The 22,154-nt window shown below is 39.0% G+C and overlaps 1 protein-coding gene across 1 annotated transcript in view; it reads right to left on the bottom strand.

Moving 5' to 3' along the window:
- Positions 1 to 22,154, bottom strand: part of SHC4 (SHC adaptor protein 4) — a 137,897-nt gene that overhangs the window by 20,672 nt on the left and 95,071 nt on the right. The window contains exons 7-10 of the mRNA XM_063091762.1: positions 13,175 to 13,298; positions 11,548 to 11,719; positions 9,430 to 9,490; positions 2,768 to 2,947 (exon numbers count right to left, since the gene is read on the bottom strand). Of these exons, the coding sequence (XP_062947832.1) occupies positions 2,768 to 2,947; positions 9,430 to 9,490; positions 11,548 to 11,719; positions 13,175 to 13,298 (537 nt within the window). The remainder of the gene's footprint in view (positions 1 to 2,767; positions 2,948 to 9,429; positions 9,491 to 11,547; positions 11,720 to 13,174; positions 13,299 to 22,154) is intronic.

The following is a 22,154-nucleotide window of genomic DNA, read 5'->3' as shown; positions in this document are numbered from 1 at the left end:
TGGCTGAGTGCCGGTCACGAAAAAAAAAAAAAAAAAAGACAAAAAATGTAAAAAAAAAAAAAAAAGAAAAAAGAAAAAAGGTTGTGTCAACTTTACTCTTATTGGCAGTGTGACAGGATGAATTTAGGAGCCCTGAGGGCATGCTTGAGAGATATGTATTAGGTTCATAACTCTGGATCTGTTTTTGATTGGTTTGTTTCAGTTATACTGAACTGATCAATAAGATTTTGTCTGCATAAGGGGGGCTGAGTATGCTAAAGAGGCTAAAGAGGATTTTTGAGGGAGGAAAGAAGGAAGCAGGAGGAACCATTGGGGGGAAAGATTAAAGGTGGATTTAAAACTTTATAGGAAAGTATGCGTAAAGTTACCCTACTCCATTTCTTTATTAAAACTTCTTAAGTTAACGATATTTATGCTTTTGAAGTTGGATTTAATTTTTTGGAGGGAGCCATGACAGGCTAAAATTAACCTTTAAGGTGCAGCAAGAAGCCCAGGAGGGCTATGGTATGTTAAATCCAAAAGGGAAATAAAGAGCGAGACTGTTACAGAGGCCTAAATTATTAAACATGCTGCCACCAAAGCAGGGAGACGGAGAAAGGGTGAAAAAAGAAAGCTGAATTCAGGGAAAATACATTTTGGCATTATAATTTAGGACAAGATAAGTCTTACTTATTTTCAACTGATGATAGGAATTTTGTTATGGATTAAGTTTGCATTTTCATATTATTGAATTGTCTATGACAAAGTTTCTTTGCTTGTATTATATTTTTAACATTAAAGACTTGATTATGAAGGAACTAGATTTGTAATCAAAGAATACCCCAGATCACCTAATTGGGACCACCCACTAAATAAATTTTCTAATAATATGTTGTGGAAGTGATCAAGTGTACACTCCTATAATGCTACTTTTAAAACCTAAGGTCCAGAAGCTTTTTTTTCAAAAATCCGTCCCTCTAACAAATACTATTTTATCCACACAGGATATGTCACACTGAACAGTTGAGTAAGATTCCTGCAGAAATCTGAATTCATTTCATATCCCATTGTCCATTACACAAGGTGCTCTCTGTGGTAGACACAGAGATACACTGCCCAGATCTCACCTCAGGAAAGGACCAATCGTCCCAGGTGTCAGCAGTCAGTCTCCAACTGACCAGCTCTTCAGGATCTAACTCAGCTGCCCAAGGGCTTGTCCCCCCTGGTGTGGCCCACACCCAGAGACTAAGGCACGTGGGGCTATAGAGGCCATTATCTGGGCCTAATGTGGAGCAGCTCTGACAGACCACACAGGCTCTCTGTGGGGTTGGTGAGGCTTTGTCAGGCCTGCCCTGTAGCTCTACTTCCCCCTCTGCCCAATCCTACCTACTCCCCCACGCTTCCTGATATCGATCTCCATAAAGACCCTGCACATCCAGCTCCATCTTAGTGTCTGCTTCCAGATAACCCGACTTGGTTGGCTTGGGTACCAAGTTGAAAGATTGCAAAAAGACAGACCACTTGCCACCTGGTGACAGTGAGGACCTTTGTTTCTTAGTCTAAGAGCGTTAGGGCAGTCTGGTGAAGCCCAGGCTCAACAAAACCTCCTTTTAAGTTTTGTGTTGCCATTGCAGCCCCACTAACTGGAAAGTTACCTTCGGCAGTTCTAGAGAAACTTCCTGGCCTAGTGAAAGGACTTTCTCAGTCGATGGTTCTCCATCTTTGGAGCAAACCAAATTTGACACCAAGCCAACCCCTGAACCCCAACGAGCTTCAATATTTTATGAAAAGCATTTTTTGTTTATTTTTCAGTTGATTGTAGGCTTTTGGCTTGTATTGCTTTTATTTATTTATGTTCCTGTTTATGCATTTACCCTTGGAAGCAATTTGGCAGGAAAACGATGTTTGTCTTATTGTATTTTAGCCACAGTATATGGTTGAAGAAAGGAGCTATCTTATTTCAGTGCTGTATAGATTTATCAAAGGGTTTTAAATAAATAAAATTAAAGCCATCATTAAACAGAATCAAAATAGTGGTCATTGTCTCTTATGCAAATAAACAAATTCAAAATTGTCTCCTGGTTTTGACAGCTCTTTCTTCGGCAAAAGAATATAGCAGAAACCAAAAGTTAGGAGTAAATTTAAAGTATCTGAAAGAATTGTTTTAAGACAATGTACTAAAACCTTGAAACCCAAAACATCTCCACAAAATTCTAATCTGTATTAACTATGGTGAGGGATTGAGGTAAAGAAAGAATGCATTTAACTCCCTGAAAATGAAGCCAAGGAAATAGCCTTCTTTAAAATTAGAGACAGTGTAATGAGTTAAATAGCGACCCCCAGAAAAGATATGTTCAAGTTCTAATCCTTGGTACTTATATATGTGACCTAATTTGGCAAAGGAGTCTTTGCAGATGTAGTTAAATTAATGATCATCTCATTTCACCCTAAATCCAGTGACTGCTGTTCTATAAGAGAAAGAAGTGGGGGAGTATTAGAGACACAAGGGGAAGGTGATGTGAAGACTGATGTACAGATTGGAGTGATGAGTCTACAAGCCAAGAAACATCAGGAATTGCCAGCAGCTACCACAAGCTAGGAGATAGGCATGGAATGGATTCTTCTTGAGAGCCTCCAGAAGGAAGCAACCCTACTGACATTTTGAGTTCAGACTTCTGGCCTCTAGAACTGTGAGAAAATACATTTCTGTTGTTTTAAGACACCCAGCTTGTGATAATTTGTTACAACAGCCCTGGAAAACTAATACAGACAGTGAGTAGCTACTTACTTCCACGGTGCCACGGGCTCACCAGTGCTTGAGCTGAGCACTGATTTCGAGCAGAACCAAGTGTACTTTGAAGAGCCTGTGTATTAATGTAGCAGGGGTCATCGAAGAGATCCAATCGACAAGTGTGCTTCATTAACAAGCTGTCTCGTTGGGACTGCGCCCCTCTCGCATGGTCATTACCTGTAGCGATTAGCAGTGATCAATGCATTACGTTTTTGCTTTGTAAACAGTAAATAAAATCATGTTTGAGTCTAGAATTGATATGAAGCTAAAGGCCACACCCACCCCACGCAAGGATTGAACACCAATGTAAAATCAAGATAAATATCAGTTTTTGAGGGAAAGCCACCCTCTCACTGGTATCCCTTCCTCTTTCTGCCCCATCCCTCAGCTGACCCGTTGCTTCTCCAGTAGACAGGAGAGAAGCAGGAAGATCCAAAAGAGGAATGGTAAGAGAAGAGGGCCAATTGTCTCAGCGAACAGCATGAACTGGCACCCAACACTGCTCAGAGGGATAGCCCAGCAATCACGAAAACACGTGTCATACTGAACTTGAATATCTATTATTTAACTCCTTTTCAAAAAATTCATTAATTAATTTAAAATTCTTCCTGAGAATTAAACATATTTTAAAATAAATAAATAAATAAATGAATGAATAAAATAAAATTACTGTGAGTAAGAAGTCTGGCTTCTCTCTATTCCCAAAGTTTTCTCTTGCCAAGCTCAGCCTTGCACAGATTGCTGATGCTTAAATCTGTTATTCAATGGAAAGGACTCAACCCTCAGGTAATCTCCTCCTCCTCTTTTAGTCTGTTCTCTCCCCTTCTATTCTAGTCTATATATTATGGCCAAAATGATCTTTTTAAAACTGAAAATCTGATCATTTTTCTCCGAGGGTTAAAAACCCTTGAACTGCTTCACATACTTGTTAACAAGCTGCAGGCTCTGCTGTCTACCTGACTTCCCTTCTCTCTTCCATAGTCTCTGCCTGGGGCTGCATTGGCCCTGCAGTCTGATCTCCACCATGAAGCCCACTCCTCTGATTGGCATGCTCTTCCCTCCCCTTCTTCATCACTATCATCCTTCAGATGTCAGTTTAAACATCTCTTTTTCAGGAGAGCCTTCACTGACTTTCCAGATAAGACTAAGTCTTTCTGCTTTCTTAGCAGTTTGTACTTAACCTTCAAAGCCCATATCACAAGGATAATTAATTCTACCATTCAAGTTATTATCTGCTTAATATCTGTGCTGCATCTAGACAGCACATTCCATAAAAGCAGGGATCCTTTCTGCCTTGTTCACAGCTGCAACTCCTGCACATGCCTGGCACATAATAGGACATCAACAAATGGTTATTAAATGCATGGATATTAGCACCATATTTCACTACTTTATGGCATGAAGATGGCTCCACCCTAAGAACACCAGGATAGAATGTTTTTGCTTTTCTGTTTAAACAAATACATTTACAGTTTTAGCTGTATGTGCTACAGGATCACCATAAGGCTGCACCTAAAGTAGAGACATTCCATTGTTTTGCCATAAAACATTGGTATTTCTATTGCTTCAGTCATTAAACTCTTTCTATGTGACCCAAGAAGGACTAATCTCATATGGTGAGTAGCGCAATGATTCTTGTAACTCCTAAGAGGGAAAGCCTAAGAGTACAACAAGTAGGGGAAGCCCAGTCAGAGGACTACAGTCTTACTACCTGTTCCTCCTTTACTCCTTGTCTGTCTGTCGGCTGTTACATGCCATCTTGTCACGTGTCATACTCCATATATGGGGTATCCTGAGAGAGGAGTGGGGTTTCTACAGAGGGAGGGGTCGACAGGATGCCTCATGTGTTTGTGTGTTTTGCAACATATGACAGTTTCCATGTGCTTGGTTAAGTGGATTTATGAGTTTTATTATCTAGTTTAAACTGAACTTACTGTCACAAATGGAAAGTGGTTAAAAGATCACTGCAAAGAAATCAAGAATTGAAAATAATTCTTTCACTCTTAGTACAAGCTCCTCCTTAGCTACATTATGAGCTTATAAACAAGAACAATCTAATCAGATCAGAACTTTGGCCCCCGAAAGTTAAAATTATCAAGACTTGAAATGTAGATTTATATCTATTTATCAATAAATGCTCTAAACGAATACTGGGCCTTGAAATATTATCTAATGATAGTGTAGTATTCAGCTGTTGTAATTAGCAAGACTCAAAAAAAGTTTATGTATTATCAACTCTCTAACTTTAAAATTTTCTATATTTGTCTGTTTTATAACACATGTATAATATATCAGTATACGTTTATATAACTTATACACAATTGAATAATAATTTATTTAGAAGTGCCTGCTCATAAAAGTTTACTGAAAGTGGAATATGATCAAAAGTGCTTGCAAGTGGCTAGGAGGTCTTCTCCTAAGTATATATGGACCTGAGTTCAAATCTCTGTGGTATCTCTTACTATCTGTGTGGTCTGGGGCAAGTTAATTAACCTCTCTAAGACTCAGTTTTCATTAAAGTAAAATGGGGATGCCAAGCTTTAAATACAGTTGTGAAGATTCAATGAAATATTGGTGAGACAGTGAGCATAGTGCCTGCCTTATAGTAGGCATTCAATAAATTGTTCTCATCGATACTCAGTTGTTCATTTATGCATTACTACTGGATCTATGTATATAATACTAATTTCTTACTGCAACATCCTCCCCCACCCTTTCTTTGCCTAACTCCTATCTATACTTTAAAATTCTGCTCTGAAGCCATCTGCTTCAGGAAGCCTTCTCTTGAGTCCTTCCCTCTAGGTTGGATAAGGTGCCACTCCATAACATACTCATCTGTTTACTTGTCTGTCTTCCCCCTTGAGACTGCAAATTTTTTGAGACCTTGAGGAGAGACTATAACCCATTTATTTGTGTATCTTCTGCATCTTCAGTGCCTGATATGAGGTAGGTGCACAAAAGAAAACTTTCAGGTGAATGAACAAATGACAGAATATCTACCCAGTTTTCCTTTCTTAATATATTTGACCCAACCATGTTCTGAAGACTGAGTCAACCTTTAGCACAGGGCACTGTCTCATCTGCCCCCTTACAAAGCATTAGTCCGAGCTGATCACATCAAGTTTATCATCCCATGAGGTTCCACACAAGTACCAGTGTCTATACACAGTCTTTCGTAAAAACTTCCATTCCTTTTTTTGAAATGTGCCATCATATTTAAGTTGGCAATGTTGTCTTAAATTAAAACATGGACACCTATACCCCACCCTGTACCCAAACTTAAAATCATTCTAGGCTGAATTGTGTGGTTGGTGAGAGTTTAGCCACACATGCCAGCTATCATGCATTCCAAAAGTTCTTTGTGCCAAGAATTACTCAGAGAACCTATCCAACCTGCCTCAGAGAAGATTTGTGACATAAAATATATATATACACAGTGTACATACTGTAAGTAATAAAATTTTTTCAGTGCAAGCCCTTAGGGTTTGTGGGAATTTAATGTCTTTTTTATTAAAAATATCAACATTTCCATGTTAACCTGAAGGTTGGGGAAACGTTATTCTATTTTGCTAATTATTTTTTTCCATAAAAGAATTTAGTATTAAGGATACAGATCTTTTCTATGTCTAGTGATAAACACAATTAACTCCTTCAACAACCAGAAGCCTATTGCAGTATTTATAATATACCAGTATTTAAGTTTTAAGTCAATATTTGAATAGGAGGAAAAAGCTAAATCTTATTGAAAATATTTGTATGGGTGTCTCTCAAATGCTTATGTATGAATCTTTGAGAAAAGACAGAAAAACAACACACTTGCTATTTTGGCAACTGCTATTAATATGCTCACTGGTCACTCTTTAATTTCAGATTTTTTTTTTTTTTTTTTTTTTTTTTTTTGTGGCTAACCAGTACAGGGATGAGAACCCCGGTGACCTTGGGGTAAAAATGCTATTCTCTAACCAAATGAGCTAACTTGCCAGCCTTCAGATCACTTGTTAAATATATGCACAAGTAGTCACAGGCAGGTCCCAAGATAGGAACACCTGATTCATGGGTGTCTGGGATAAAAGGACACTGTAATAGGAAACTCCCTCTTGCTACAATAGGAGGGACCTTACTTGTCATGGCCCTTTTAACATGAGTTGAGTCTTTCTATCCCACCATGGTTTTAGTCGCTGAGGTTTGAGGAGATGGTTTCCTAGCATTCTGGTTCCCCATTGGAACTCAAAATCTGCCTCTCTATGGAAACAATGTTGTAGCTCAGTGATTTATGGGAGAGGAAGTATCTAGATGGAGGACTTTTTTCAACTACAAACACCATCTCTTATCTCCCTAAGATTCTGAAAAGTTCCCTGTTACAATCATTACCTTAGAGCCACCATTAAGAAAGGCAGTGTACCACAGAATTTTCTATTCTGCATTTGTAATTTAAAAATGTACATTTAAGCTACAGTATAGGCAAACAAGAATAGAATATATGGCACACTTTCTAAGAGTTAGCTATCATGGCTAAAATTAATTATAAGGAAAAATATATCTGAGCTCCAAATAAACTTTTATTACAAAGACTGCCCATGTGTTTGGATCTGCTTATAGTGGCTTAGGGCACACATATACCACATAAGAATGAGGAATTATACTGTTGCTTTTTTTAAAAAAAAAGAAATCAAACCAAGATAATCAGAAACAATAAATTGGACTCTTGACAAGGTTACACTTAAAAAAGAAAAATATTGAATACATAGGGTTAAATGATACCTCCATATCTATTAACTCTTTCATAAATTTATGCTTTCAGGGGAAGACTGCTTTAAAATGTAAAAAGAAAAAAAAATTCAAGGTGAAAGAGCTCTTGGAAAAAAAAGAAGGAAAACCATGCCTGTTTTCTTCAGTGGTTGTTGCACTATGATTTAGCACACTCAGCATATTTCTAGAAATGTTGAGCATTTTCACTCAGTGAGTTCCCTTTAGAAGTTGGGCAACTGAAAACAGGAGAATGTGGCCAGGATGCCTGTTTAATGGAGAGGAGGGAGAAAAGCTGGGAAGGGAAGTATCTGGGCAGGGCTGAAAATGTTGGAGTTCCTCAGGAGTCTGTCGTAGGTTCAAGACTCATCTTTCTTTCCCCCTGTACTCTCTCTGTGCCAGTGATCTGGGAACTGGTCCTAGCGCACTTAGTTCTGGTTCTCATTTGCTTATGGTCTCTCTCTCTCTCTCTCACACACTCTCACACACAAACACTCTCTCTCTCTCTCTTTCTCCTTCTCTCCCTTCCTCCCTTTCTTCTTTCCTTCTCCATCTCTCTGTCTGTGCCTGGATAATTCTCACTTATCCCTTAGGTCTTGGTTTGGTTGTTACTTTCTTAGGGAGACCCTCGATAGACCCCCAGATTAAGTGCCAGTTGTGTCTCTATGCCTGCACCTAGCACAGTGCCTGATTTGTAGGAGGTCCTCAATAAATAGTCATTGAGTGAGCTGTTGAATAAATGAAGAATATATGAATGAGATAAAACAGGACATGGAAGTATTCCCAATACTTCCTGTTCCTGACTATTAAATCCTTAGGTCAGGAATTTCCAGGGTGAAATTCCTGGAATTTCTTTAATTTAATTTGTTTAGCCATATTATTAAGAATTAGCTTCGAATTTTAAATAACTTTAAAGAATGGCATGGAATTTAAATTCCTACCAAAAGAAGCCATGCTTTTAAAGAATTTTAAGTACTTCCATAGCTCATTACTTCTTTTCACAGGGTGGAGGAGGGTGGTAATCATAGTTATACCAGAAACAGAAACAGTAAATCTTCATTTATCTCCCACTACATAAAAAATAATAAAATTAATAGATTATAAGTGGCATAATGCCATAGGAAATATAAAAGTATCTTTGGAAGTGACTACCTTCTATGTGGCAAGTTCCTGCTAATTTAACTTGAGTCCTTTGACGTGGTTATCCACCTTTATCTTCCACTGCAGTATTTATCTCTAAATAAGTCTCCAAAGCTGCAAAACTTTCCAAAGAAAGAATAATAAACACTTTCAACAACTTACAAAAATGAAATGACTAACCAGCAGTATAACTTATTTTTATGAAAATATATTTCCAGTCTGATAGCTGAAGCTCTACATTTGTGTTGTGGAAAAGTTCTGCCCACCATCAATCATCACATGCAGTAACAAAATATTTAATATCCTTGCAAGTATGGCATGGACAGGCCCCTAATTGGAACTCTCACATTTCAGATATCTTTTTGTTCCCTTTGCCAGGCTGGAATAAAGGGTTTATTTTAATCCTAGTGGATTTGACAGGCACCAATTTTCACATTAGTTTACTGTCTGATCTTTAAAGTGGAATTCCCTTGAGTTTTGAGCAGTGAAAACACCTTCCCAGCAAGATAGCTTTCATGATGTCAAAGCAGTGAAAGATCCCGTAAAGCAGAACCATCAGCATAGTGGATCACACAAGAGCAGGGACAACCATGCACTTTCCTAGTGATACACATGCAACATTCTGAGCCTCTCTGGGAAGCCTGCAGCCAAAGGATTACATGTTTCGTTATATACACCTGACTTTTCCATGAAGTATTTAAGAGCAAAGGACACACACATACATATGACTTGAAAGGAATAAGGAAGATGGCAGATGGGGAAGTTGTACTTACCTATTGCCCTGCTTTGTTCTAAACAGTTCTCATACATGCTGCCGCACTTGGAATTTCCAGGCTGTACAAACAACAAATTATGAAACATTTACAAACATAGTACACCTTCACAAACTTAAAAGCAAACAAACAAAACACTAATACTACTTCCAAAAGAATATAGGACACAAATTCACTTTCTGACATGGGAAATGTCTGACCGGTAACAAAAGGAAACAAATTTTGGGTGCGGAGAGTACACCCCTTTCATAGTCCATTGCTTTGGAGCTGCAGAGGTAAATGTGATTGGGTTGGGAGAGCATAAGGCTACCGGTGTCCTGAGTCCTAAGAGTTACTGCTTCTCCTTGGGAGGTCACATTCCAGAACTCAATCCAAGTCCCACCCAGAAAGTAATTTTCAGGACATGAGTATAAATACTGGCCACGTAGCCAACTTCTATTTAACTTTGAATTGACAGATTGGAGCCCTACTCTGCTGAGGTTGTGCAAGGCTCACTTCTTATCCCTGAAAATCTCATTCAATCAGGGCTTCAATCATCCCTAAACATATAGTTCTCTTCAGCAATGGAATAGAGATCCACTGATGCCTCTGATAAGGGCAGTGTCTATGCTTTAGAAAGATTAATCCAACAGGAAGGTTTGAGGGAATGAGATTGGAAACACAAAAGGGTCTTTCGGAATCATCTAGGCAAGTGATGACCAGAACATAGAAAGGTACAATAGGAATGAAAAAGTTTGGGTGGATTCAAGAGATATTTTTATGGTAGAATCACAGGTCTTGAAGACTGAGTTGATATGGGGCCCAAAGTGTAAGAAAAACAAAAAATTGTAGATTAGCGAAAGAGTGGCAGTGCCATTAATAAACATGAGTAAATCAGTAAAGGAATCAAGTTTAGAGTCAAGGAGAAAATGTCGAGCTCAACCTTGATATAAATAAACAATGTAATGCAATGTGGCATTACAGATGTAGGTAAGGGCTGAAGACAGAGAAATTGAAGGAAGTGCACACACAGGTGGCATGCCAGAGGTGAGATGAGGGCCCAAGGGCAGAGCCTTGGAGAATGCTTACATGGTGGTAAGGTGAGGTTTGATTTTCAGGGGAGGAGATGGAAGACAACATGATATAAAAAGAAAATTTGGGACTTCCTCTGAAGTGTATCAAAAATAAGATGGATTGACGGATCATAAACTGCTACATATATGATAGAGCAGATATCATAAAATTTAAACTGTAGAATCTAGATGGCAAGTACATGAGCGTTCACTGTATAATTTATTCACCTTTTCTGTAGGTTTGAAAACACTCAGTAAAACATTAGCAAATTAGAAAAAAAGAAAGAAAGAAAAGCAGCACCGAGAAATACAGGAAGAGAATGACAAGATGGAAATGTTTTGGAAGCTAACAGAAGAGGTCTTGAAAAAGAAGAGGGGGCCAACAGGTGTTAAATGCTGTAGACAGACGCAGAATATCGACGAAGGAAATAGATTAAGCAATTAAAGCACACATTACCATTGTAAAAGTAATTTCTATCAAGCAGAGTTCAGACCTTAGAAATATAGCACAGATGCAAAAGCAAAGGTAGAGACAATACTTTAGAAGTTTGCGGATAAAAGGAAGATGAGTAACAGGCAGGACATTGTTAGTTGGGTTGGGGGAATCCAAGTTTATTTGCAGGCAGAAGGGAAAGAATGAACAGACAGAGAATAAAAATTGAGACAGACAGAGATTAATGGACAGAGCAAGGGCACAGAGTTGGCAGGAAGGCACTGGATCAGGAGCACAGGAAAAGATTAGCTTTGGAGACAGTTGCTAAGGAAGAGAAGCATGGAGAATACAGGAAGACTTGGAGATGGGGAAGGGTGAAGTTGAGGATAACATGTTGGATTGCCTTAGTCTTCCCAGTGAAATGAGATATGAGGTCATGTGCTGAGGCTGCGGGTAGGGGACTGGAGTAAAAATGATCCAGTACAGGCTCCAAAAGTGATTCATTCTCTGGCCCCATATTTGAGGAAGATGGGACTTTCTCTAAACTAGCATTTGGAAGCCCTCAAATTAAGTGCTCTAGTGATAAGGGCAGAATTGCATTGCTATTTCCAGTAATAATAAAACATTGCTTACCAAATAGCACAACTTCTCACACCTTATGGGGCAGTAAGCCATTTGATCCGTGGCTTGAACCTTGATCCGCACATCTGACACACCCCCTGCAGGTGGCTGCTTCCCTGGGATTTCATTGTAATACTCATGATCTTCTCTTTCCTCAGCATGCCCATCAATGTGCGCCTCCTCACTGTATGGGAAAAAAGAACCCCCAAAATGCTGGGTGGGAATTCATATGCTGTAGGGGATGCAGAGGGATCAGAACCAAGTAAATCATCCCAACAAACTTTGCATTCGTGTCCCATAGATAGAGTAGGGTAAGCCAACAAAAAGTGCCAAGGGTGATGCTTGTGTGTCTCCCGTAGTGAAAAAAAAATGATAATAATAACATGAACACCCTAAATGTAAGGCATTTTTGTCATAGGATCACAAAAATATAAAGTTTTCCTGAGTAGCTCCAGCATGCTTTGGTCATTCCATTTTGGAAATGCTTTGCACAAAGAAATTTTAGATATTGTTCTTTGGGTAGAAGGCCTGGCCCAGTTTATTAAACCAAGATGAAAAAAGTAAGAGAGCTATGGCCAGCTATCTTGTCTGCACAAATCTGAAGGAGTAGATGGGACTAATAAAGAAATATTAGAGCCATATGTGGCAAGTGGATAGATTTACGTAAACATGGAATTGTTCTTAAAGTTGAAACAGGGCAAAAAAAAAAAAAAAACCCAGACTTTTCTTCCAAACTGGAATTAGTAAAAGTTCCTTATAAAAAAGAATAAATCAAGTCTTTTTGTATCGAACTGATTCCACTGACAATCCAAATAGTCTTGTCAGACAAATCATATCAACAAAATGATAGCACTAAGATGTAACTGCTGCTACCCTGGGAAAAATTCAGCACCAAGGCCTTCTGGTACCCCTCTCCTTTGCTACCGTAGGTCACCTCATAAAGGGAGATCTCCAAACCCAGTGTTTGTTGATACACAAAATGACAAATTAGGGGGAAATAATGCATTTCAAAGTGCCCAAGAGTTTCATTTCTTAATTCAGACGCCTCATTGCTTTCCACACGTGGTGAAGTCTGACAGGCCTGAAAAGGTTCAGCTTTCATTGCAGACTCTCTGTGCCTTAGACAGAACAACCAGATCCTTGGGTCATGTCCTGTTCTACCCCCTGCCACAGTTTAGCTGGCGCTGATCTATTTACATTGCAAACCAGCAAACTAACAGGAATTCCTGCAGTAGATATTTGATTCTATTCTTATTATTTTGTTCTTTGTTCTTGATTTTTTTTAACTGATATGTAAGAGATCTCAGGTTGAAACAAACCTGAGAAATCTGTTGATGTTTATTATTTTATGATTCTACTTAATTAGTTCATAACTCTCTGTAACTCTAGAAAAATAGGGCCAATCCCATCTTTCTTTTAGCATCTCCTTTAATCTTTTCACAAGAGGAAATATCTGGATAAATATGAATGGAAGAAAAACAGAAAATGTCACTATTACTTTGTACTGAAACTGCCTATTTGTAAAAAAAAATACTCATTTCATTAGTCAATTTTAAAACACCATACTAATTTTTTAAAAACCATATTAATTTTAAAAAAATATTTAGCAAGTCAAATAATTACAGAACTCCTGGCTGACCTTTCGCAAGAAGTATTCAGAGAAGGATTTTTCAAGTACTGTTTAAACCGGAGTTCAAAAGCCTGCCCTATGGTACTTATGACATCTTGGGCCATTCCACTGCGGCATTCCAATATGTGGCAGGCTGTAAGAGGGCATACAAAAAAAATTATGTAAATTTTCAGAAAGAGAATATTATATAAAGTCAAACTACTTTCAGAACATGAACTGGTAACTGAATAAAAGGGAGCAGGTTTATAAATTCTCTGCAGCTCTGAAATGGTATAAAGAATACCTCATATTTCATATGAATCAAAGAGAAGAAATATATTCAAGTTTTACAACTAAATATTTCAAAACTCTTATGAATTCTGGTCTCAAGGCAGATATTTTGGGCGCACATTTTTGTGAAAGTAGACTGATCTTGACTAATATGACTCATGTTTGGTGTCAGCTCTTGAATTCAGCACAGGAGATGCGTGGGGCGACAACGTGATGGAAAGATGTGGTCTGAGTTCTCATCTTTGTATGGTACGTCACATTAGGTTGAAAAGAGGCAACTTTCCAACCCTCTCCCCAAAATGGGGGATGGGTTGCTGGTGAAGATAGCGGCTTTGGAACATACCCCCTTACGGTCATCACTTTTCCCTGTCATTGCTACTTATAACGCTGTGATAAGTATGACAATCCCCATCTCCAAATTCCCACTAAAGAAGTATGAGGGTACTTCAAAAAATTTGTGGAAAAGTAGAATTAAAAGATAATATGAGCCTTTTCGTGAACTTTTTGAAGTACCTTCATATGTCCAATAAGCATCAAACTCAAGATTTGGTGAAAGCGTCATTACCAGAAGATACTAAAGTGTTTACTAGGTACTCTGAGAAGCAGTTGTTGGGAAGGGTCTAGTTTACACATGCAAAATAAACAAGTTGGGAGGTGAGAGTAAGCAGCTGACAAAACAGTATCACAATTAAACGAGTTAGCAAATTTGCTACTGCTACATAAACACAGGAATTTGTGTTTATGGACTATAAATTAATCTCCCCACCATATATAATATCATTCTTGCCTTGGTTAGAGTTCAGTGTCATGCTTAGGGCCTTGCCATATAAAGATTTAATTAACTGAACTTTCACAAAGATGACTTTTAGAAAGTCCTAAAGATGACTTCAAAATAGAGGCAATAAGTCTCACGAGAAATAAAAAAAAATTTTTAAATGAACATTGGTATAGCCTGAAGAATTGAAAAATGAGGAAAAGCTTTAACATATACAGTAATGTTGTAAAAATTGTCAGCTATTCTCTCAGAATAGGAAAGAAAAAAAGGCAATGGGTATAAGGGAGTTCATGGGGATTAGATTAAATACCAGGGAAAGTATCTTGGGTTTCAGAATTTTGAAACCAACACTGGAACACATTACTAAAAGGGATATCTTAGGAGAGGAGAAATAGCTTTCTCTGTGTAATTAACTAATTGAATCGGAAATACAGCTTCATCCTTTGCATTTCTTAAAAGAATTTCATATTTATTTAAACTAAAAGGCAATTCACTTACATCTGATAGAATTTGTAGAGCTGATAACAGTAAGTTATAGCAGAAACTATAACAATTGTTTCTTTGCCTTATGTCAACAATCATCCCAAGGAATCTCAGATATTCTCATTCCAGAATTAATTTAACTTTTATTTAAAGGATTTATGTCTCTGTATGCTTTTGGAAAGGATGTGTATGTGTGTACCTGTGTAGAGGTAGTGGGATAGTACTACTGAATCAAAAGATGCTAAAGTGTCAATCTCCAAAAGAGTTATTTATTATTTTTATAAGGTTATCCCTTTAAAGTACAATTTGGATCCTGAAACAAACTTAGCAGCTTTGAAAACCAAGAATATCTACAAATCCATATCCTTTCTACCAAAGGAAAATATCTGATTTATCTTCAGACTGCCATTTTATATTGCCTTTGTATTTTTCTTTACACTAGCTTTATATAATAACCAACACATAGAAGGTGTATTTAAAAATATTTGTTGAATGAATAAATGCTGATTTCCCTGAATCTTGAAGTGAGACCTGCAGTGAGTCTCCATAATAGGGCATGTTCATACAGCCACCGAGTGACGTAAATAATTGCTCGGGTTATATATGGATATAGTCTCCTCCTTGCTGATCAGGCCTCATATTCTGAGACTTGCAGAGTGCCCTTGGAGATGTATCCTCCACTTAAGCCAAAAGTTGTGTCACATTATAAGAAAAGGTAATTCACCTGAATTCTTTTGTTTTTAACCACAAATTCCTAGTCCAATTAAAAATGAAGTCAAAATCAGAAATCATATCAAAACAGAGATAACAATTTTTGTATTTTTTTTTTAAGGGTTGAGTAGATGTCAGAGAAAAAGAAGGGGAAGACAATGAGAGAGGCAGGGGATTCAAGCATAAATTAATAAATAAATAAAACTGTACTTCCAATGAGAGGAAAAAGAGAAAAAGGATGTTTAAAAGAACTCTGAAATGATTTAGATCTGAGTTCGAGTTCCAATTTGCCACCATGTATGTGATCCTGAACAAGTCACTCTACAGCGATGTCCTCATCTGGCAAGACAATGCACTGGGTCCCTTTGAAGTCCCTTTGTGCTTTATAGAAATCCTATCCTTTCTCCGTCACAATAGCTTAAACCCTTTGAGGAACAGGGCAAGGCATGTGGGTACACAAGAATGAATGAATCGATCAAACATGCCAACCACCCCTGATCACTTCTTACATACTTCTAAAATGTTGTATTTATCTCAACTTTTCTGATTCTGATACTTTGAGGTGGGTCCTGTTCACAGGCCGATGCTACCAACATAATTTTCCGCTTTGCTTTGAATAACCCTGTTATTGACATATTACTTTTGAGAAAATTAAACAGAAAGAAAAAAGAAAAACCGTGGTGCCTGTCTCTCTCCATGACAGAAGCAATACTGAACAAACAGGCTGACTCTGTGCAGATGATCTGCATAGTCTCACCACCTTCAGGGAACACACGTATTTTGATAGTGCTATTGCTGACACTCACAGACAAGCTCTGTGAACGTGGTCTTTTTTAGATTGGTCATGGGCCAGAGTGGAGTGGGCCTTGAATCACATGTAAATATGCCCATTTCCCAGTATCTGACTCATCTCTAAATGAGCTTGGCCAAGAATTGCCCAATCTTCATTCAGCTAATGGGAAGGAAGAAAGTCAAGTATATAAAAATTCCCAACTGTGACTTTTCAGTGATAGGATAACTCTGCCATGGAGGCCTGAGCTTTGCTCTCTGTGACTGGAATGAAATACGGGTATGGGTTCTTTTCATTCCACCTTTTAGCCAGATGGCTCCACAGTTCTACCCTGAGTTATCATGTACTATATTAAGATTTAAAAGAATCTTAGATTCCTATTCTTCTGTCTTTTTCACTTGGATTCCTAATTGGGTAGTAATGGACAAGAGGATGAGAACTATTCTTAAAGGATAACAGGCCCTTCTTTACTAGTTTCATATTTGTTTTTAACACACCAGTTTGTTTTTGTTAGAAAACTAGAAATCCAAAAGTTCAGCTTCTCAGGGTTAACCACCAGATGGTGCTGTGGGACTAAAGCAGGGAGTCCACTCCTTAAGCAACAAGCAAGCCTGCAGTCAGTCCATAGTTAACTAATGTCACCAGGACAGTAGCGTATGTACTTTATAACCGTAAACATAAATATAAATAAATGAGTTTCTTTAAATTGGTTTATGGTATTGTTTCTTAACTTTCTTCAGAGACTCAGAACCATGGCCTTTCTATAACCAGGTAGTCCAGGTAAACTGGGGCCTCTTCACAGACTAGATTCAGAGAAAATATTAAAACCTTCCTGGACTGCTGCACATTTGGAGTAAAAGGTGAAGAGAATATCGATTTTCTCATTTACAGCAATTACAGGCTGTATTAGTCACTAAGTAAACTCAAAACATTCTTATTAGAACTCACCTTTTCTACAGAAAAGGCCTTTTATAAAATAAGGAGCTCAGTAAAGTGTCCTAGGCCAAGATTTTAAAAAGTGTCAACTGCCCTGATTTGAACTCCACTAATGTTAAAAGTGAATTCAGCAAACAGGAGACAGTGGGAACATTCAGGATTACTGGCATGAAGTCTGGTCTCCTCTGCCCATCTCCACTCCCTGTCAGCTATACTCCCTTCCTCATCTCTGTACTCTGGCTCCTGCCTTTATTGGCCCGCCGAAACTGTGCTTTCCAAGGTGACCAATGGCCTGTTAGTTGCTAGACTGAATGGCATTTCCCTATCTTTGTTTCCCTTAACTCCTTTCTGGTGTGTGACCATCCTTGATGTCTTCTCCAGGAGAAACTTGCTCTTCCGCCTTCTTAAGTAACTCAGCTTCTGATTTTTCTCCCTTCTTCCTGACCACTTGTCTGACATGTCACTGTCTTCCTGACTTCTTCCACTCCCTGGAATCAAATCCTTAGACCTCTTCTTTCTGTGTTCCTCTTCAGTGATCTCATTCACTTTTACAGTTAAGAAGCTGCAGTTTTTCCAAACCTATACCTGCAGTCCCGGCATCTATCTATCTGTCTGTCTATCTCTCTCTCTCTCTCTCTCTCTCTCTGTCTCTCTCAGTCTAGAACATCCACTCCCTCGGCTTCACCGGTTTGCCATTTTCCTCTTGATTAACCAAACTCACTAGGTAATTTTCTAACATCATCTTTCTAGTTTCACTATTTTCTTTATTCAAGGATTTAGAACACTTTTTCTTTTTATAAATGTAATAAATATTCACTGTAGGAATTTTAGACAATAAAAGAGCACCAAGAAGAAATAAAAATTATATAAAAGTCTCACTATCCAGGGATAACCACTAATAACCTTTTGGCACGTATCTTTCCAATCTTTTTTCTATATGTATCTACCCCCAAAATTACCTGGGATCATACTATACATGTTGCTTCATAGTCTGCTTTTTGCACTTAATAACACTGTAAATATTTTCCCCATGTCATTACATATTCTTCTACAACACTAGTTTTAATTGCTGCATAGTAATACATTCTGTGGATTTATTTAAATAATTTGCTGTTCATTAATATTGAATTTTATTTGTCCTTTTATATAAATAATATATGACAATGATCTGTATTGTGCATGTCTTTGTGCATGTCTTAATTATTTCCTCAGAAGTGAAACTGCTGGTTCAAAGGTGTTTACATCTCTAAGACTTTGAATTGTCAAATTGCTCTCCAAAATGTTTGAATCTACACTCTTATCTGCAGTGTTCAAGAGTAACTACTACTCTAAACCACATTTTACCTTTTTCCAATGTTTGAAATTCAAAGATGAAATACGGTGTCTAATTATAATTTGTGCGTCTTTGCTAGTGAGGCTAAACTTACTTTGTTCTTCAAATGTATCTTGGTGGCTTATAATGATCTCTTGTAAAGGTGTGCTCAGGACCTTGAATCAGTCCACCTACTTATTGGCTGGATAACCTTAGGAAAACCACATTACTTTTTTCAACTCCATTGTTTCCTTCTATAAAAAAAGGAACAATATTATTATCTATTTCCTAGGGTTGTTGTAAGGATGAAATGAGATAATGTAGATAAAGTACTCCTGACAATGCCTGGCATATGATGAGCATGAAATAAATGGTAGCTGTTTTTCTTTTCCCTATTTTTCTATTGGGTTGTCTTTTTTTCTATTTATAAGAATCCCTGTTTCTTTGGTGGCAACACCACTCCAAATCTTGCATAATAATAATAAGAGCTAACACTTATTGCATACTTACTATGATCCAGGCATTTAGATATTTGCATTATATACATATCTCATTTAATCCTCAGGAACATCTGACTCCCATTTCTTCATCAACCCTCGCATCTAAATAGTGATCAAGTACTATTAGTTCAAAAATGTGGTCCAGACTGTTCCTTCATCCTCCAGTGCAGTTTAGTATGCTACCACCTCTATCCAGGACTGAGATAGGGTGACCCCCACTTTCATAACATACGCAATTCACTTCTGTGAAACTCCTTGCTGTGTGACAAGATACATTAATTAAGTTTAAATAGTGTTTGAATTGCTTAAAAAACACTACTGTTTAAAAATCCCTCTTGGCTCTTTAGCCCCCACTTGATAGAAGTTAAAAGCTAAATATTAGCCTGTCTTTGCTGTTTCCCACCTATGCTGTCCCTGACTGATAAAACCAAGAGCTGTATCTGGATGTATCTAGACAACCTAAGGAAAAAACTTGCCCCTGTGAAAGTTTTTGCTGTCCCTAAGTGATTAACTGGCTTCTTTCAGCTTCTGTTATCAGCTTGCACTAGGCCTCCCCAAAGCCCCTCCTCATGCCAGGAGGGTATGTGTGTCTGTGTGTGACTATATGACAACTATAAGTGTGTGACTATTTGATAATTTTAACTGTGTGATTAATGTAAAAATATACCTTTTAAAAATCCCTCTAAACTTCAGTTCAGGGCTGCTTCCTTCCAAGACTTTCTTGGAGCAACAGTTGCTGGCCAGCCAATAAAAATCCCCTTTTAAATTCTCAGTTGGGTGTTCTGGTTCCTTTTCCATGCAGCAGCCTCACAACATTTGGAGGCCCCAGCGAGATTTTCTGTTGCTCGCTTAAAGGAATCAGTAAAGCTCCAGATGAGGAGCAAAGCAACAAGCCTCCCTGGGGGAGCTCCCCTCCCGGGGCCAGAGCTAATCTCACCACGGATTAAATTTTTCAGTTAGCATCAGGGTTTTTGTTGACTTATTGCTTTGCATCCTGGCCAGTATTCTGCATTGTAGGTCTCCGGAGGTAAGCTTAGTAAGCTTGTTTGAGAGGTAAGCTTAATAAGTTTGGTAAGGCTTAAAAGCTTGCATGAGAGGTAAGCTTTGTAAGCTTTTGAGACTCAAGTGGTGTGGTAAAAGAGCTCTGATGTAGGACTGTGTGGAAAAGCTTTGTAAGCTTTTGAGATCTCAAGTGGTGTGGTAACAGAGCTCTGATGTAGGATTGTGTGGAAGGCTGGATGCAGCACAAACTTCCCAAGTCCAGAGACCCCCGAGACATCGCCTTGGTCCCAGTGATGGTGTAGAGTTTAAGTGTTGAACATGGCCACTGTCTCTGTCTTTTGTGTATTGTCAGTTGAGTGTATGTCACTAACCATGGGTAAGATTTCTCCCAACAGGTCTAGGAGATAAACTCAATCCAGCATTTCCTTACCCTTCATTGCCTACCATTTTGCCTTTACAGGACATGATAAGTGTCTGTCACCCTGTCCCTCTAACCTTTATTGTGTTGCTCATCTAAACACTAACTAAAAGTTTAGTGTCTGTAGCCCCAAAGGATTGCACCCTGCTCTAGGAGTAAAGATATTTTGTGTGCTGATCAGTAAAATGGGCAAGAGCAACTCCAAGCCCATTAATCGGGTAACTCCTTTACAAGAGAAACCAAATAGGCAGAAAGGAAAAATTCTGGTTACTAAACTCATTTCTCCAACAGGTCCTCCGAAGGGGGGCCACCCCCCATGCTGCAGTCTTGCAGACAACTTCTGAAGATCTTATTGACCTCTAGTTCCTTCCTCTGTCTCTCCCAGTGCACCTACCTATATAACTGGAAAAATCAAAATCCCTCTTTTTCTGCGAAACCCCAAGGTCTCATCTCCCTCTTGGAGACTGTGTTCTTTACCCATTAGCCCACCTGGGATGATTGTCAACAACTCCTCCAGACCCTCTTCACTTCAGAGGAACGTGAGTGCATCTACCAGGACGCTCAAAAGACTATAATTGGTGTAGATGGCCAGCCCTCTGATGACCCAGTTCGCCTTGACCATGTTTTTCCCCTTAGTCAACCCAGTTGGGACCACAACACAGACCAAGGTAAGGAGGCTCTCAATCAGTACCACCAGACTCTCCTTAAGAGGGCTCCATGCTGCTGCCCAGAGGCCCACAAATCTTTCAAAGGTGAGCGAAACTATCCAGAGTGCAGATGAATCCCCGGCTGCTTTTCTGGAACGCCTCATGGAAGCTTATAGGGTCTATACTCCTGTGGACTTAGAGAACCAACGGGCGATTTACATTGCCTTTTTTATCCAGTCAGCCCCAGACATTAGAAGGAAACTTCAGAAACAGGAAGGGTTTGAAGGAAAGCTGTTATCAGAGCTGCTTGAAATAGCCCAAAGGGTCTATAATGCCAGAGAGGGCCCAGAAGACAGACAAAAAGGATGGCTAAAGCAATGGTGATGGCCCTCACCGAATCCTAAGGGTCCTAACTCCAAAAAGTAAGAAAGAGGTTCATGAATTTTGGGGCACAGTAGGCTACTGCTGCCTCTGAATACCTGGGTTTTCCAAAACAGCCAAGCCCCTTTACTCTAGTACAGGGGGAAAACATACTTCCCTACTGTGGACTGAGGTTGAGCAAAAGGCTTTTGATAATCTAAAACAAGTGCTCACCACAGTACCTGCCCTAGCCCTGCCAGATGTGAATAAGCCTTTCACCCTGTTTGTCGCTGAAAAACAAGGCATAGCCAAGGGAGTGCTCATCCAGGCCCTATGGCCATGGAAGAGGCCTGTGCCTATCTCTCCAAAAGGCTAGACTATGTGGCAGCCAGATGGCCCACCTGTCTCCATGCCATAGTGGCTGCTAATGAAGGAAGCTGACAAGCTGACACTATGGCAGGTTATAAGCCTGCTGGCACCTCACTAGGTGCTAACTCTTTTAAAGAGCACTCCCAAGCATTGGCTCGCCAATGCCCACATCACTCAATATCAAGCCTTGCTCTTAGATCAACCTCGAATAAAGTTTCTTAAGACTACAGCTTTGAATCCAGCAACTCTCCTCCTGGATGACAACCCAGAGGAGCCTCTCCATGACTTCCTTGAAACCATAGAAGCCCTCCAAGGACTCCGACCTGACCTGACAGATGTGCCCGGGATGGAACCTAATGAGGTGATGTTCACAGACGGAAGCAGCTTCATCACCAACAGGATCAGGTATGCTGGGG

Source organism: Cynocephalus volans, chromosome 3, assembly GCF_027409185.1.
Source record: "Cynocephalus volans isolate mCynVol1 chromosome 3, mCynVol1.pri, whole genome shotgun sequence".
Lineage (NCBI taxonomy): Eukaryota > Metazoa > Chordata > Mammalia > Dermoptera > Cynocephalidae > Cynocephalus > Cynocephalus volans.
The sequence above is the reverse complement of the archived record's forward strand: the minus strand, read 5'-3'. Positions and strand labels throughout refer to the sequence as shown.